We start from the raw sequence: 17,311 nt of genomic DNA, 5'->3' as shown, positions 1-17,311 counted from the left end.
TTTACACCTAGGCCTGCGACTGGAACACGGGGGCATCCGTTACGTCTGGAGGAAAGAAGGTTTAATCATAATCACAGACGAGGATTCTTTACTGTACGAGCAGTGAGACTATGGAACTCTCTGCCGCATGATGTTGTAATGAGTGATTCACTACTAACATTTAAGCAGAGCCTGGATGCCTTTCTTGAAAAATTGAATATTACCAGTTATGTATATTAGATTTTATGACAGGGTATTGATCCAGGGAACTAGTCTGATTGCCGGATGTGGAGTCAGGAAGGAAATTTTTTCCCCATTGGAACTTGTTTGCCACATTGGGTTTTTTTTTGCCTTCCTCTGGATCAACATGTTAGGCTACGGGTTGAACTAGATGGACTTAGAGTCTCCCTTCAACCTTAAAAACTATGATACTATGATACTATGATAATGTTCCTCCAAAGAGAATCAAGTCAAAATTTGCAATTTTTTTGCACTTAATATATTCCTCTTGCTCCCTTGAGTATTCAATATTTCCTAAAATCTGTCATATTGTTCTAGAGGTATGAGCCTTTTTATTTGCTATAACTTTTTATAGTCTTTACTATGGGGCATGGCTTACATGGTAATTAGGCTGAGCAGCCTAAGGACACGGCCTCAGAGGACCCTGTGAGCAATGCTTTCTTAGTAAAGAACATAAAGCCGTCCAGGCCTTTGAATTTTTGAGTCAGGTGCCGCATCTCTGGTCTCTTTGCTCTAGCCTAGATCTTCTGGCTGCCTCTAGTCTAAAGGTCACTGTGCATCACAAGGTCACGACTAGTAATGAGTGATCCTGAACTGTAAAGTTTGGGTCCATACCGGATAGCTAGTGGCATGGACCCTGAACATGGACCTCTCAGGTAAGTTACTGTTCGGGTTTGGCCACCCGGATTATTAAAAAAAGAAAGAAAATAAGGAATAAGCAGGAGTGTTATTCTTACCGAATCTCCCCCGCGGCTGTAACACTGCTTCCAGGTCCAATAATTAACCCTCATACACCACCATAGGAATGCACACAGCGTGTGTGATTCCAACCATTCATAGATACTGTCGCACAGGGTGGGGGCACTGTCTGACTGCAACCAATGACTGACACCGGGACTGACAGTGGGCGGGAAAAGCAGTAAATATGTACAAGGGTTAATGAGCGGACCAGGAAGCAGTGCTACAACCGCGTGGGAGACTTGGTAAGTATAATGCACCTACTCTAATCCCCCTAGCTTTTTCTACTACCATTTTACACCACAATGTTTGGGTCCCCACAGTCTTTTATGGGGTTTGACGTCTGGACAGATGTTTGGGTTCAAGTCTGGACCTGCCAGACCTGCTGAACCCGAGCATCTGCAGGTTCACCCATCTCTAGTGATGACTTCAATGTTGGGACATACAGTGACTTTCATCCTGAACTGAAGAGGCCAGGATTGCTTTATGTTATGACAGAAAGAAGAGGACCTCACAGCATGAAATGAACAGCCAGGTAGCCAGAGAGGTCAGTGATGAAGTATTAGTGTTTTTTTTCCTGGCCCTGTTCTAACTTGCATACAAATTGGGGTTATGAAGAAACTTCCAGTCCCTATGTAGGCGAAACTGGTGTAAAAATGTCAAAAAGTTTCAAACTTTTTATACATCTCCATGTTGCGCAAAAATGTTATGTCTTTTCAAATACATAAATATATAGAATTCCAGAGTGGTCACTGATTAAACGTAACCTTTACGTGTCTGGTCTGATGAATGAGTGTGCAATCTCCTGTAGAAGGGCGAGGTTTGACGCAAATTTCTGGCAAAATGTAAGTCGACTGATTTTCCAGAAAGTGTAAAAATGTGCCAAGCAATGTGAACCACTAAAATCTGACCTAATTAGAGATGAGCTGAATGTTTGGTTTGGTGGGTTCTGCAAGACTTTAGATCAAGTTCAGTTTGGCATCTGGATTTGACCTGAACCCCAATGGAAGTCACTAATTGGGCAGTTCAGGTCTCTGCCCACGTGCAGCCAGCCATAAACAGAACACATGAGTGGGTGAAGTTTTTCCATTTTTTGGTTTGGTGCACACTACATCTGATCATGATGTTGTTACCACAGTGAGCGACGTTCAAACTCTGCAAGCGGCTCTCTTTGACCTGAGCACCAAGTGTACCTGAGCTCAAGTGGTTTTCATACGTATGGCACCCGAATTCCGAACCCGAAAAACCGAAGTGGTTTTTTGGTACAGTCTGTGTTCCACAAGAAAACCAAACCTTGGGTTCTGTCATGCGGTGTTCAGGTCCACACTTGCGGAGTACCACAGCGTCGTCGGTCTCTCTTCACATTGCAGAGTCTGGCAGGCAACCAGAGGTCTCCTAGTTGCTCAGTTTTAGCTGAGCATCAGCTGAGTCTATTTCACTGCTTTCCAGTCCTGTAGGAGTTAACTCCTGTTGGGTGGTGTGTGGCTATTGGAGATTCAGGTTGCTAATTGTGATTCAGCTGTCTCCTCCCTGTTTAAGGCAGGGGAGTCTGTTTGCTTATGACAATAGCTTCAGCTTATGCTCCTGTGATTCCGGTCTTTGTGGTGGACCTATTTGTGATGAACTGTAGTTTGCGGTTTGAGTGGTGTGCAAATTTCCCTGTTGTACGTTTACTTCCTTCATTATACTTTATTGCCTTCCATACACATATCATCTCTCTTTTGTGTTTGTGTGCAGTGTGTACTAGTCTGTGTCGTTTGTGGGGTTTGTTACGGTGTGTCCAGCCCGCCCCAAGGATGGGTGAGAATGGGAGTAAGAACAGGGCTCGGACAAGAATCAGGGTCACGCTGGGGGCTCAGACCTGGCTACCATCCAGCCTACCTCTGAGATAAGGGACAGCGCAGGGACCCCAGTCTGAGGGCCAGTATAGATGTCCCTATATAGTCATTTTATACCCCATGATAGGTTCACTCATCTCTAGACCCAATACAAGACTCTCTCATCTAAGGATTAGACAGTATTGATAAATATGACCCATTCTTTTCTTTATAACATGGTCCATTGTTACCTTTTCTTGAGCAGGGCACTGAAATCGAGTTCTCCAGCGTTCTCATCCTTCTGTTCACCTCTAGAAATGATGTAAAATAATACAGAATTTCAAATCAGAAAATGAGGTCAGAAATTTATATAAATATTACGATGTAGATAGAAGTGTAGATACTTACGTCCTTTTGAAAGATTGCAAAAGAGTTCCTCCTTCCTCTGCCACTGGGGCTGAAAAGGGATTTATGAAAATGTCACTCAGTGGATGTTTCTGTTGTAGATTTTAGCTTTTTGGCAAAATCATGCAGCGTGCAGACATTATGGGAGAATTAACTATTTTAGCTGGACCGTAGAGCAACCAGAAATAGGCAAAACTTAGGAAATTTGAATTTGCAGCTTCCCTGAATTTTTCCCCACAATTTGATTCACTGTGAATTGATTCACATTCATATTCCAAATGCCCATAAAAGACATGTAAGGGATTTTCTACGACAATTTCCAGCCCTCTCAATTTTTTGAAACCCCTTAGTGATCGAGCTAATTTTTACCTTCACGACCAGGCCAAATTTTTTAAATCTGACCAGCGTCACTTTATGTAGTAATATCTCTGGAATGCCTCAACATATCCCAGTGATTCTGAGATTGTTTCATCATAACATCTTGTAGTGTATTTTAGTAGAGAAACTTATGGGGGTTTTTGGCAATTATTTGTCAAAATATTGGAATTTTGGTGCAAATTTTAGAAAAAAAAATTGCAATTTTCAAACTTTCAATTTTTACATCCTTAAACCAGTTAGTCATATTGTACTAAATAATCGATAAATGACATTTCTTATATCTGCGTCATTTTTCAAATGTCATTTTTTTTGTTAGAATGTTCAAAGGGTTAAAAACGTTTACCCATTTCTAATTTTTTCAATAAATTTAGAAAACCTGTTTCTTTACGATTCTGATGGGAATATATCTTGGAAAGTCCCCAAAAGTGACACCCTTTTAAAAACTGCACCCCTAAAATACTTCAAAACTGTTGTCGAGAATTTTTTTAACCCTTCAGGTGCAACACAGGAATTAATGCAAAGTGAAATAAAAAATAAAATTGAAATTTTACCTCTCATATGTTGCTTTAGCCCCATTTTTTTTTCAATTTTACAAGGGGTAGCATGACAAATTGGATTCCAACATTTGTTAGCCAGTTTGTTTTCAGTGGTCACATGTGGTCAGAAACCTCTGGAAACATGGCAAGGCTCGGAAGGGTAGGAGCACCATTTGAATTTTTCAACACAAATTTGACTGAAATAGATTACAGGCACCATATCGCATTTGCAGGGCTCCTCAGGTGTCTAAACAGCAGAAACCCACCACAAATGACCCCATTTTGAAAACTAGACCCCCCCCAAGGATTTTATCAAGGAGTATAGTGAGCATTTTGAACCCACAGTTACTACACAGAATTTGATAATATTAGATCTCAAAGACCCTCCCCATTACTAATATAGGGCTTAGTGGCAGCTGTGGGCTATTATCAGCTCCTTATTACCCTGATTGCTACTGCACCAGGGTAATCGGGAAGAGCTGGGTAAAGTTTTGGGATTGTCACATCTAACAGATGTGACAATCCTGGGCGGCTGCAGACTGCTATTTTTAGGCTGGGGGGTAATAACCATGGGTCTCTCCAGCCTGAGAATACCAGCCCACAGCTGTTGGCTTTATCATGGCTGGTTATCAAAGAGAGGGGGGCGCACATCATTTTTTAAAATTATGTTTTAAAATAATTTAAAAAAATAAACCACATGGGGTCCCTTTTATTTTGATACACCGCCAAGATAAGCGCATGGCTGGGGGCTGCAACCTTTATCTGTGTTGGTATCATAATATGGGGGAGCCTATGCCAATTTTTAAAATTCTTTATTTTTACACTAATGTAGGGAAACACACAACTCCTGTGATTGCAAGCAGTCAAACAAGCTGTCATACAGGGTGTGGGCACTTCTGACTGCAACCAATCAGAGATGCGTGGACTGCTGGTGGGCAGGGGAAGCAGTGAATATGTATGAGAGTTAATGAGTGACCCCGGAAGTAGCGTTACAGGTAATTATAATGCGCTTGCTCTAATCCCCCTATCTCTTCTACCAACATTTTAAAGTGCCAGATTCTGGTCCCCATAGACTTATATGGGGACCGGCATCTGAGCAGATATCCAGGATCAATTCCAGGCTGAAACCGTTTAGTTTTTTTTAAACCTGGTTGGACCTGCTGATCCTAGGTATCTGCAGGTCCACTCATCACTAATCATGAGCATATGATAAGAAGCATGCGCCTCTTGAGTCCTTGTTCATTGTTTTCTCTCCATATTTTTATTCCTGAGCTTTGTGCTCTGAGGTCCTCTCGATCCCTTTAGTAAAACCTTAATATGGCTGCTTCATTCCCTGATCCAGCATTCATAGTGTCTCTGATAAGCCCTCCTGATTGGCAGTGCTATACTATGTTTTTTTATAGCTTCAAGGCATTATGGGGAACACTGCATGACTGTGCCTGAGGTCATGTTTGTAATTTTTGGCTGATGCAGTCTTCTGGAATGTGTAAAATGCTGGCAGGCATCTTTATTTTGCGAAATCGCAAATTATTAATGTTCAGTGGAATCTGTGAATTTTATGAAACTCAACACTAAAGGCCGCTTTACACACTACGACATCGCTAATGCAAAGTCGTTGGGGGTCACGGAATTTGTGACGCACATCCGGTCGCATTAGCAATGCCGTTGCGTGTGACACCAATGAGCGATTTTGCATCGTCGCAAAAATGTGCAAAATCGCTCATCGGTGACATGGGGGTCCATTCTCAATTATCGTTGGAGCTGCAGGTACGAAGTAGTTCGTCGCTCCTGCGGCAGCACACATCGCTAGTTGTGACGCCACAGGAACGAGGAAGCTCTCCTTACCTGCCTCCCGGCCGCAATGCGAAGGAAGGAGGTGGGCGGGATGTTACGTCCCGCTCATCTCCGCCCCTCCGCTTCAATTGGGCGGCCGCTTAGTGACGTTGCTGTGACGCCGCACAGACCGCCCCCTTAGCAAGGAGGCGGTTCGCCGGTCACAGCGACATCGCTAGGCAGGTAAGTAGTGTGACGGGTCCGGGCGATGTTGTGCGACACGGGCAGCGATTTGCCCGTGTCGCACAACAGAAGGGGGCGGGAATGCACGCTAGCGATATCAGTACCGATATCGCAGCGTGTAAAGCGGCCTTAAGTTGAATTGCATAAAATCAATTCTCTCATAGCAATGAGTAGCTTTCTTAACATGACCATGTATGGGTTGCATACCTTCCACGTCAATATTAAAAGCAACACTGTCACATTTGTCTTTGGAGACCACTTCACATCTGTATCCTCCTGCATCTGCTGCAATGGCTTTCAGAATCTTCAGTTCAAAATGGTATATCTATGCAAAAAGGTATTTCATTAGTATCTCAAATCCAAATCTGCATCCCCTCTGGGCCCACTTTTTACCAACTCTCCTTAATCTCTGCTTGTATTATGTAATAAGGGAGGACAAAGTAGTCTTTCGAGTATCACATATATGTTTAACAAAGAACATCAACCACCTGATAACAACATTAATTTCTTGGTCTCATACTTCTGACAAAAGAGCCCACTTTTTGCCAACTCTTCTTAAGTGGTAATCTGTGCTGGTATTATGTCATAAGGGAGGACAAAGTAGTTTTTTGAGTTTCATATATATGCTTAACAAAGACAACCTGATAACAAGATTCATTTCTTGGTCTCATACTTCTGACAAAAGAGGCAACTTTTTACCAACTCTTCTTAAGTGGTAATCTGTGCTGGTAGTATGTAATAAGGGAGGACAAAGTAGTCTTTTGAGTTTCACATATATGCTTAACAAAGAACATCAACAACCTAATAACAACATTAATTTCTTGGTATCATACTTCTGGCAAAAGAGCTCATTTTTTACCAACTCTTATTAAGTGGTAATCTCTGTTGGTATTATGTAATAAGGGAGGACAAAGTAGTCTTTTGAGTTTCACATATATGCTCAATGAAGAACATCAACAACCTGATAACATTAATTTCTTGGTCTTATACTTCTGGCAAAAGAGACCACTTTTTACCAACTCTTCCCAAGTAGTAATCTCTTCTGGTATTATGTAATAAGGGAGGACAAAGTAGTCTTTTGAGTTTCACATATATGCTCAATGAAGAACATCAATTACCTTATAACAATATTAATTTTCTTGTCTCAATCCAGCCAGTTTGGCTCATGCTAGTCGTACAATGACCTTACATCTTACCATCTTACCTTCTTTTCCTTCTCAATAGTTTCCTTAAACACGAATCGAGTTCCACTTTTGCTTCCCAGTTCCAGCCATTTGCCTTTGAACCACTTAATTGTTGGCTTCACGGCCAGCTGACTTGCATCAACGCTTGCATTTAGAAGAATATCGCTACCTATATAGAAAGTAGAAATGCTTTTACAGGCTGCATGTTGTTAATCTTTTCCATAATTCCTTCTACATTATGTTTATCTACAGATAAATCCACATGTTCATCTACACACGATGGCCCTCCAACGTTTCTATGCTTCCCAGTACTGCAGCTTATATCTGTGCCTCAATATCGTGTTATATTTTGGAGCTATTCTACCTAGAGATGGGCAAGTACTAAAATTCTCAAGTGCTTGGTTCTCGAGTCATGAAGGTCAGATGCTCATAAAGTGCTCAACTCAAGTAACGAGTATAATGGAAGTCAATGATTACGCAGTTGGGCTCTCCACCCACATACAGCCAGACAAATACTAAGCATTTCTGGGGGGAGGGAGGGACCAGGTTTTTTTTTTTCACTTTAATATTATTGTTTATTATTATTATAGCGCCATTTACTCCATGGCGCTTTACATGTGAAAAAGGACAAACATAGACAATTCAAGGCACAAACTGGTACAGGAGGAAAGAGGGACCCTGCCCATGAGGGCTCAAAGTCTACAGGGAAAGGGTGAGGTTACAGTAGGTGAGGGTAAAATGGGTCGTGAGGTGCTATGGTGGACTGAGGGTTACTGCAGGTTGTAGGCTTGTCAGAAAAAGTGGGTCTACAGGTTCCTTTTGAATGGTTCCATGGTAGGTGAGAGTCTGATATATTGGGGTAGAGAGTTGTAGAGTAAAGGGGATGCACGGGAGAAATCTTGTATACAAAATCTTCATTTGGAACACTACATCCGAAAATTTTGCTTTACCCCAAGTGAGAGCCATTCAGAGACTGCAAATGGCTATCCCTGGGGTACCTGCACAAATCAAGCAGTGAAGCAAGCCTGTGTGTTGTGATTGCTGTATCACGGCCGAAAAATCTGAGCACCTGTGATACTTGGCCAAGCACCGCAGATACCAGAGCACCCCGATGCACCATAGAGTAATGACCAGTGGTGAGCATACTCATCTATGCATTGTGGTTGGTGTATCATGGAGGAAACATCCAACCAACCACGATACTCAGCCGAACTACACAAGTACCCGAGCAAGTGGTGAGCATACTCGTTCATCTCTACCACATCACTACCCCAAAACATGTGTCACATTTGGTGATGAGGTATCAAAAACTGTGGAGGAAAGACAGGCGCATAGGGTCTTAACCGATAAAATCAAATGTAAATAATTACAAGATGCACTCACTTATAGATGTTGTGAAGAGGTCACAACACCTAGCAACACATGTTCGCTGGTGGAGACAGCTGCGGACCTGTAATTGTGGAGATAAATCTTCAAAGGAAAACGGGGATGACTGCTGCACTTGTCACCAATGACACATGAAGGATGTTATTCCAAGTCATTTATTTGAAGCATATATACAGGTCTATGCGTTTCAGGGGTCTCTGCCCCCTTCCTCAGGACAGCATATTAATGATATCTTCTGTGTCATTAATATACTGTCCTAAGGAAGGGGGCAGAGACCCCTGAAACGCCTAGACCCTTATATATGCTTCAAATAAATGACTTGGAATAATTTCCTTCATGTGTCATGGGTGACAAGTACGGCAGTGATCCCCAATTTCCTTTAAAGGTACATTTGGTGATGAGTGAGTGTGCTCACCACTGCTCGTTACTTGATCAAGCATCGGGGTACTTGGGTATTTGCAGAGTTCGGTCTAGTATCACGGGCGCTTGGATGTTTTGTCTTTGAAAGAACGACCACAAGGCACAGACTCACTTCACTGCATGATGTGTGCAAGCACTACAGGGAGAGCCATTCGCAGTCTCTGAATGGCTCTCATTGGAGGTAAAGCAACGTTTTCGGATGTAGTGTTTCAAATGAAAATTTTGCATACAAGTTTTCTCCCGTGCCTCCCCCATACTGTGGAACTCTCTACCCCAACACATCAGACTCTCGCCTTTCGTGGAAACGTTCAAAAGAAACCTGAAGACCCACCTCTTCCAACAAGGCTACAACCTACAGTAACCCTCAGTCCACCATAGTGTCAAACGACCCGCTCTATCCTCAAATGAATGTGCCAAATGAAAAAAAACTGTCCTCCCTCTCCCGGAAATGCTCTCTTTATGGCTGGATGTACTGTATCTTGGCAGTTAGCCAAACTGCCCAATCATTGACTTCCATTATACTCGTTATTCAAGTTGAACACTTTCAGCGCATCAGACCTGCTCAACTCAAGGACCGACCACCCGAGCATTTTAGTGCTCACCCATCTCTCATCACATTTCTTTTCTTAGTTCCTACATGGGTCTAAAAGAAAAATAAATCCACTGTATATACTATATGAATTCAGAGGAACGTGGAAATACAGTATAACCCAGATATAGCTTAGATACACCAAAAGTTAGATAGGTGATTGAGAGGAGTGAGTTGAAGGAGTTTTAATTACTGTTCTTCTAATGTATGATCTAGTCACATGTCCAGTAATTATTTTCATTTTTTTGATGCATTGTGGGATCATAACAGATGAAATAAAATGTTCCAGTACAGAAGCCATTCGTCTCAATAGATTATTTTTGTCTACTTTTCGACTATAATCCATTTTTTAGCCGGTTTTAGTCCAAAAAATGGATAGTAACTACATACAAGTCCATGGGAAACAGATCATAATAGATGGTCCTCCAAAATGTCATCTTTTTTTCAGCATTGTGCATACCCAGAACACTAGAGATATCTCTAGTAAAAATAGATCCATAATAAATAGAACAAACATGAATAAAAAACAAAAAATCCTACGACACTGATTCAGCATTTGCGGTTTTTAAGTCACCTTTCTTTTTTGCCTTGTGGTACTAGATTACGTTTCAAATTCATCAAAATGGCACACCTGGTTCATGTTTTTGGCGCAAAGTCAAAAATGTCCTTTCTTCCTCTCTTGAATTTTTTTTTTCCACTTAAGTGGTCAAAAGTCACACATTGGCAGTAAAAGTTGCAAAAAAATTGTAAAATTTTTGGCATGCTCAAAAATAGAACAGGAGAAGACTGAAGTGAAGTTGCACCAAATTTTGCGACTTTTAAAAGTGAACCTGTCACCAGGTTTTCCCTTATGAGCTGCGATGACCACCAGTAAGCTCCTATATACAGCAATCCAGAATACTGTATATAAGAGCCCAGGCCGCTGTGTTGAACGTAAACATCACTTTTATAATACTCACCTAGGGGGGCAGTCCGATGGGTGTCTCTGCTCTCGGGTTCGGCGCGTGCTCTCTTTGGTCCGGTGCCCGCTATCTGCGGTGATTTCCGACCTCCTTCTTCTAAGGCCCTTGTGCATGATGCGTCCTACGTCATCTACATTAGCCAGCAATGCAGTCCTGCACAGGTGCACTTTGATCTGTCCTTCTCCGGACAGATCATAGTATTGTAGTACGCATGCGCGGGTGGTCTTTCCCCTTTCCTCACGCCTGCGCATTACAGTACATTGATATTCCCTCAGCACGGCAGATCAAAGTGCAACTGCACAGGACTGCAATGCCGGCCTGGGCTGGATAGGAGGAGGTTGGAGATCACAGCAGAGAGGAGGCTCCAGACTGGAGAGCAGCAACACCCATCGGACCGGACAGCCCACTAGGTGAGTATAATTAAGGTATTTTTACATTCTGCACAGTGGCCTGGGCTCTTATATACAGTATTCTAGAATGCTGTATATAAGGGCTCCCTGGTGGTGGCCACAGCTTATAGGGGACAAATCTGGTGACAGGTTCCCTTTGAAGAGTCACAATTGATGAATCAGGCTAAAGAATCTGGAATTACTACAATCCACCCAGAAAGTATAAAACAAAATGGACTAGCACATACTGTACAAAATGGACTTAAAAAAAAGGTACAAATAGAATAATGAATGGTAGCAAAAAAGTCACAAACCGTAGGAAACTAGACAAAAACAAGCGCAACGGCAATGATTCGTCAAGGCCAAAGTGACCATTCCATTTGAAATAGTTATCTATTTCTTTAAAAAGATAAATCCATTCAAAAACAGAAACTTTGGATTCCATTTTGCATCAGTTTTGCTCCATTTTATTTTTCAATACTTACAAAAGCAAAGACTTCTGGTCATGTGAATAGAGTGTTCTTTTTTTTGTTTCAACTCACTGGTATTAAGAAGCAATGAACAGATCGACTCTGGTCCAACATCCAAGTAAGTGATCCCTGGCGGCTAGATGGGAGGCCCTTGAATCTCTTACTTTCTGGCATCCGCTAAGTGGCTTTTTGTTAACTGCGCTGGCGGGTGATTTGTTGTGCCAACCCCGACAAACCAAATACCGTGCTATGGATGTCAGAAGGTAAGACTTTTCTGAGCCTCCCGTCCAGCTCCAGGTTCATCTGACCTGGCCGTTGGACCTGAGTCCGCTCTACTCTAGTGTTAAGGACTTGCACAGTGTAATTGACGAAAGTGATAAACTGTGTTACACCTATTGCAGGGCAGCTTTAGAAATAGGGGTTCTTTGTTACATTCAGTTAAACTACAACTTCAGTCTTGCTTTAAATGTAAATCCCCTGCCCCCTGTCTTATTCTCACCTGCCACCGTCTACCTCTTTTTCAAGCGTCGCTCTGGTCGGTTGTCGGCAATTTGTGACTATTGTTTCATAGAGTGTGCCAGAGGTCATAACTCATTACAAGTGTATGAGAGCCTCATTTTGGTCTCATTCTGGCTCTCATAGACTTGTATTAAGACCTTGTGGCCAGAAGTCAGTTATTACTGGCAAAAGACGGGACCTGAGCAGTGCTGAAACACAATGAAGCTGCTGGAAGGTGAGTTTACAACAAGACGGAGGTGACTTACATTTCAACAGTTACTCCACGAATGAAAAAAGCAAAAACGCTGGGGCGGTTCTTTAAATCTTTTGTGCCATACCTACCAGCTTCAATTGTTAGATTTTCTGGTGCTTTAATAAATAATCCTGCAAGTTCAGGAGCTCGTTCTTCAGGATTTGTGTCTAGAAGTCAAACAAAAAGATAATACATTTTAACATTTATTCTTGGTATCAGTTTGATAAACTGGGTGGAAAATGGAGCTTAATTCCCATCTTTCCCAAACTCAAACTCTTGCCGGATTGTGTCAATATTTATTTTTTCATGACCTCAAAATTTACTTTTCGGTTTTGATCACGTAAAAAAATGTATGTTATCCTGTGTATAAAATTGCAATATATACAATTTACACACTTTAATAATGAAAGGGCACTGATTTACCAATATCTGAGTCAGTCATAACAGGGATTTTTTACCTCTGGTTAGGTTTCATATTAAACAAAGTTGGGCTTATCGAATAAAAAAAGGCCAATCAACTGGTCCCTTCACACTACCGATGACGCTCCAACACAACAAACTGTCTCCTGTGTCATACAAGCCTGAAAAGGAACTTTTGGGGAGTCTAGACTGACACTAATATTGGGAGATTCAGCACCTTTGTTCTTTTTCACACTGTGTGCACAATTATTAGGCAAGTGAACATTTTGACCCTATCATCATTTTTATGCTGATTATCCAATTCCAAAACTTATTGGTTAAAGCACATCAGGTGATGTCTATTTGTGTAATAAGGGAGGGTGCAACGCCCTTCATCAAGGTGTGCAGAATTATTAGGCAGCTGGTTTCTTTTAGTTAAAATGGGCCAAAAAGATGTTTAACTGAGTTTGAGAAATCCAAATTTGTTAGAAGTCTTAAAAAGGACGCAGCACTGCTAAGATATTTGAGCGTGATCACGCAACCATCAACCGTTTTGTTGAAAATAGCCAACAAGGTCACAAAAACATGTTGAGGAAAAAAAGCTGCAAATTAACAACCAAAGATATGAGAAGAATCAAACGTCAAGTGACCAGGAAGCTATTATCGTCCAGTGCTGTCATATTCCAGAACTGCAACCTCCCTGAAGGACAGAAGTACAAGTGTTCATTGATCAGAGACAAGGCCAAGGTGAGGAGGCTGAATCCCAACCACCAGGGAAAAAGACACAGAAGTACAAGGTGTTCAGTGCTAAGAGGCAAGGCCAAGGTGAGGAGGCTGAATCCCACTCACAAGGAAAAAGACACAGGAGTACAAGGTGTTCAGTGCTCAGAGACACAGCCAAGGAAAGGAGGCTGAAACCGACCACCACTGAGCAAGGCAAGATGTATAAGGTGTTCAGTGCTCACAGACACAACTGAGGTAAGGAAGGCGAGAACCCGATCACCACTGAACAAGACACAGAAGTACAAGATGTTCAGTGCACAGAGATACGACCAAGGAAAGGAAGGTTGAAACTGACCACCACTTAAAAAGACATAGAAGTACAGGTGTTCAGTGTGCAGAGACATGACCGAGGTAAGGTAGGCTGAAACCTGACCACCACTGAACAAGACACAGACGTACAAGGTGTTCACTGCTAAGAGACATGGCCGAGGTAAGGAAAGCTGGAACCCAACCACCACTGAGCAAAGTACAGACAGGGAAATGTCAAGCCTGGGCCAAGAGATATCTGAAGCCAAGATTGTTCAAAGGTTTTATGGACTGATCAGATGAGAGTGAGTATTGACAGAGCAAATGGATGGGCCATGGCTGGGTCAGTAAAGGGAGCAGACTTCTTCTTCCATTTAGAAGCCAGTAAGGTGGAGGTTGGGTCCTGCTATGAGCTGGTGTTATTAATGAGGAGCTAGTTTGTCCCTTTTGAGTTAAAAATGGACTCCGAATGAGCTGCCAAATCTACGTCAATTTTCCTGTGCAGGTCAGCTGATATGTTTGGGGAAACATGCAGGCTCGCTATGTGAGCCCACATTAAAGGGGTAGACATGACCTTGGACGTATTGGTACATCTAAGGTCATGACGAGGTTAAAGATGAAAGAATAGTGACCCTGCCCCTTTCTCGCTGGACCTAAACCTTATTGAGAATTTTTGGGCTTTTCTTATATGGGCAATTTACGGTGAAAAATAAATCAACTCTCTGAACAGTGTCTGGGAAGCTTTGGTTTGTGCTGCTCAAAAAGTTGATCGTCAATATATCAAGACACCAAAGGGTGGCTTTTTTTGTACATTTTCAGTTTTTTGATTATCATTCACATCTTTAACAGATGAAAATAAACAATTGAGATGGGAAAATTTGCATTTTGGCAAGCAGCATTTTAGTTGTTCGATAATAAAGTTAATCCTCAAAAATACAAATTGGGTAATAATTGTGCACACGGTTTATTTTCAACAGGACAAAAACTTTACTATGTTTTATTAGTTTTGTGTTTTGTAGATTTTGAAATTATGAAAATTATGGCCACTTTTTGGGATTACATCTTCCATTCGATGCCGTACAGTGGTCACGAAGTCATGGATATTAAAAATATAGAATTATTGGGGGGAATTGTTCCTCTTTCTTTTTGGGGATTAAAAAGAATATTTTCTATATTTTTAGCAAAAAGGTCAATTTTGACCTTTTCTTATTTAGTTCCCATGGGGATTTTAAATGAAAAAAAAGATAAACCTGATGACCTTAGGTCCTTTTTAGTTCATCATGTTAAAACATTATACCATTATTTTTTTCACTATTTCAATAGTTTGCTATAAAACGCAATGTCCACTTGGTGATGATTCTTTCTCATTCTTCAACTTAAACATTAGATCAAAAAATGATCTTAGCCGTGTAAATTTGACTGTAGTGATAACATTTCATCCACATATTTCTTCTTATCACATCCATGTTTGAATGAAGACAAAATCTTGCTCTCGGTCAATTTTCTCAAGTTGTCTCCGATATCTTCAAGAATGTTTCTATTTTCGAATTTCTTTGAAGTTGATAGTTCCGGATTTCTTTTTGGAGTCCACGCTGACTTAGCAGTCTGACAGTATGCCATATTTATCTTTACGAAAAACACTTACCGTCCACTGGAAGTTCTTCCTCAAGGGCCTCTGTAAATCAAAGAAGGAAATTGACAAAATAAATTATTAATGCAAAATAGATATGAGAACCTCTCTATTCTTGTTTTGCCTGAAGAAGACTCTTGATGTTCATGAAATGGGTGTAATCTAGGCTCATGGAAGGATCTCTGTTTTGGGTTTTTTTCCGCCACGGTGATCATTTTCTGTCTTCCTGTTTCTGCTTGATCACGTCAGACACTATTGATACCCAACCCGAAAATGATTCTTCGACAACATCACCCAACCCGGGAAGGACTGGAATCTTCGGTGACTTCATTGATGACAGTTTGAAAACTTAGACATGCAGCCATGCACAATCAGCACATATAGTACAAAAAACATATATAGTATGGACACAACGCATACAACAGAGATTAAAGGATGATTAAAATATTATAGAGCATTAATATATTATCACTATATCAAATAGTCATCTGAGCATATCTTCTGTATGAATATGGCAGCTATGATCAGAAAATGACCTACTGTAAAAATTAACTGTTATTTGTAACTCGTATTTTTTTTTAAATTGGCTTTTTTTATTATTTTATTTGTTAAAATAAAAAATATTAAATAATAATAATAATAGTAATACTTTTCATCTGGGTTCACCAGTGTACTAATCCTGCTCCCCCTCCTTTCACAATGACCTATGCACATGCTCATTAGATGATTCAATATAAAAGATAGGAGCAGAATCTGACTATTGTGGCTATGTACATGTGTTGTTTCCTGAAACAACAGGAAGTTAGTGTTTATAAAAGCCCCAGTGGCCATTGTGAAAATTGCAAAAATTTTATTTTATTATTTATTATTATTTTATTTTATTTATTTGTTATTATTTTATTTTATTATTTTAATACATATTGTAATTTAAAAAACAAAACCTGCCATTATTTTTTTAAAAAAACATTTTACAAAAGGAACTGAATTAAAAAAAGGTCATTTTCTGATGATAGCTTCTTTTTAAATGTTCCACTATGTCATACTGAAGACACAAAAGACAGCACTTGGATTATATTTTAATGTGATATTAGTGTGTATTTTATGCCAACACTTTATGGCAAGAGACATTTGAAGATATCAGTACTGATGAAGAGTTATTTCTTTACATTATTGCAGGAATGGACAATGGTTTGTGGAAGCCTCTGGGCAAGAGATCACATGATGTACATAGCGAAAGAGAGCCCAAAATTGGTCCTCAAAAATAGTGAATGGTTTTACCACTCAGGACAAAAGAGCAAGGTTACCAATCAGGTATTCCAAGACTGTCCGTAAAAAGTCACTTTTTTACCGTCTGTAAAAAAATGTAATGTGTCCATGAGCCTGGTATTTCTTTTCTCGTCCATGTCCTCTTATTGAACTTTGGGTCAACTGAAGTTCTTGTTCAGGGTCTCTCATTCTAGCACTGGAAAGTTAGTGACCAGGAATGATCGAATACCTCAAATATTCGGCTTTGCGAATATCCGACGAATAGGTCGCCGCTATGCGAATATTGGATGTGCAATGTAAGTCTATGGGAAGCCCGAATAGTTGTTATTCGGGTTTCCCATAGACTTACATTGCGCATCGAATATTCGTGAATAGTCGAATAGCGGCGACCTATTCGCCAAATATTCACGAAGCCGAATATTTCAGGTATTCAATCATCCCTATTAGTGACCTCCCACTATTCAAGGCTCTCATAGCAGTCATATGGATAATCCCTACGTTATATAACTATTTTGAAAGGAGACTATAAATACTGGCTCTGGAAAAATAGTATAAAATACCGCTGCAATCACTGGAAAATAGAGTCTTATAGTGCCTAAATTATATTGCCATAGCGTGTACTAATAATACTGCTGCTATAACTTTACACAGTGTTTGGCTATACATTCGCTGAGTTTTATGGCGGCATGTGACGCTGTTCACACTGCAGAGTCTGACACTCCACACT

General features: G+C 40.8%; 1 protein-coding gene across 2 annotated transcripts in view; it reads right to left on the bottom strand.

The window, feature by feature from the left end:
* Positions 1–17,311, bottom strand: part of MYBPC2 (myosin binding protein C2) — a 147,637-nt gene that overhangs the window by 80,470 nt on the left and 49,856 nt on the right. The window contains exons 3-8 of one of the 2 annotated variants that reach the window (XM_075327151.1): positions 15,334–15,363; positions 12,350–12,427; positions 7,314–7,462; positions 6,317–6,434; positions 3,183–3,231; positions 3,026–3,085 (exon numbers count right to left, since the gene is read on the bottom strand). In XM_075327151.1, the coding sequence (XP_075183266.1) occupies positions 3,026–3,085; positions 3,183–3,231; positions 6,317–6,434; positions 7,314–7,462; positions 12,350–12,427; positions 15,334–15,363 (484 nt within the window). The remainder of the gene's footprint in view (positions 1–3,025; positions 3,086–3,182; positions 3,232–6,316; positions 6,435–7,313; positions 7,463–12,349; positions 12,428–15,333; positions 15,364–17,311) is intronic. The other variant, XM_075327152.1, reaches the window with a different exon arrangement.

Source organism: Anomaloglossus baeobatrachus, chromosome 11 (assembly GCF_048569485.1).
Source record: "Anomaloglossus baeobatrachus isolate aAnoBae1 chromosome 11, aAnoBae1.hap1, whole genome shotgun sequence".
NCBI classification, from domain to species: domain Eukaryota; kingdom Metazoa; phylum Chordata; class Amphibia; order Anura; family Aromobatidae; genus Anomaloglossus; species Anomaloglossus baeobatrachus.
This window is presented reverse-complemented; position numbering and strand designations above follow the sequence as displayed.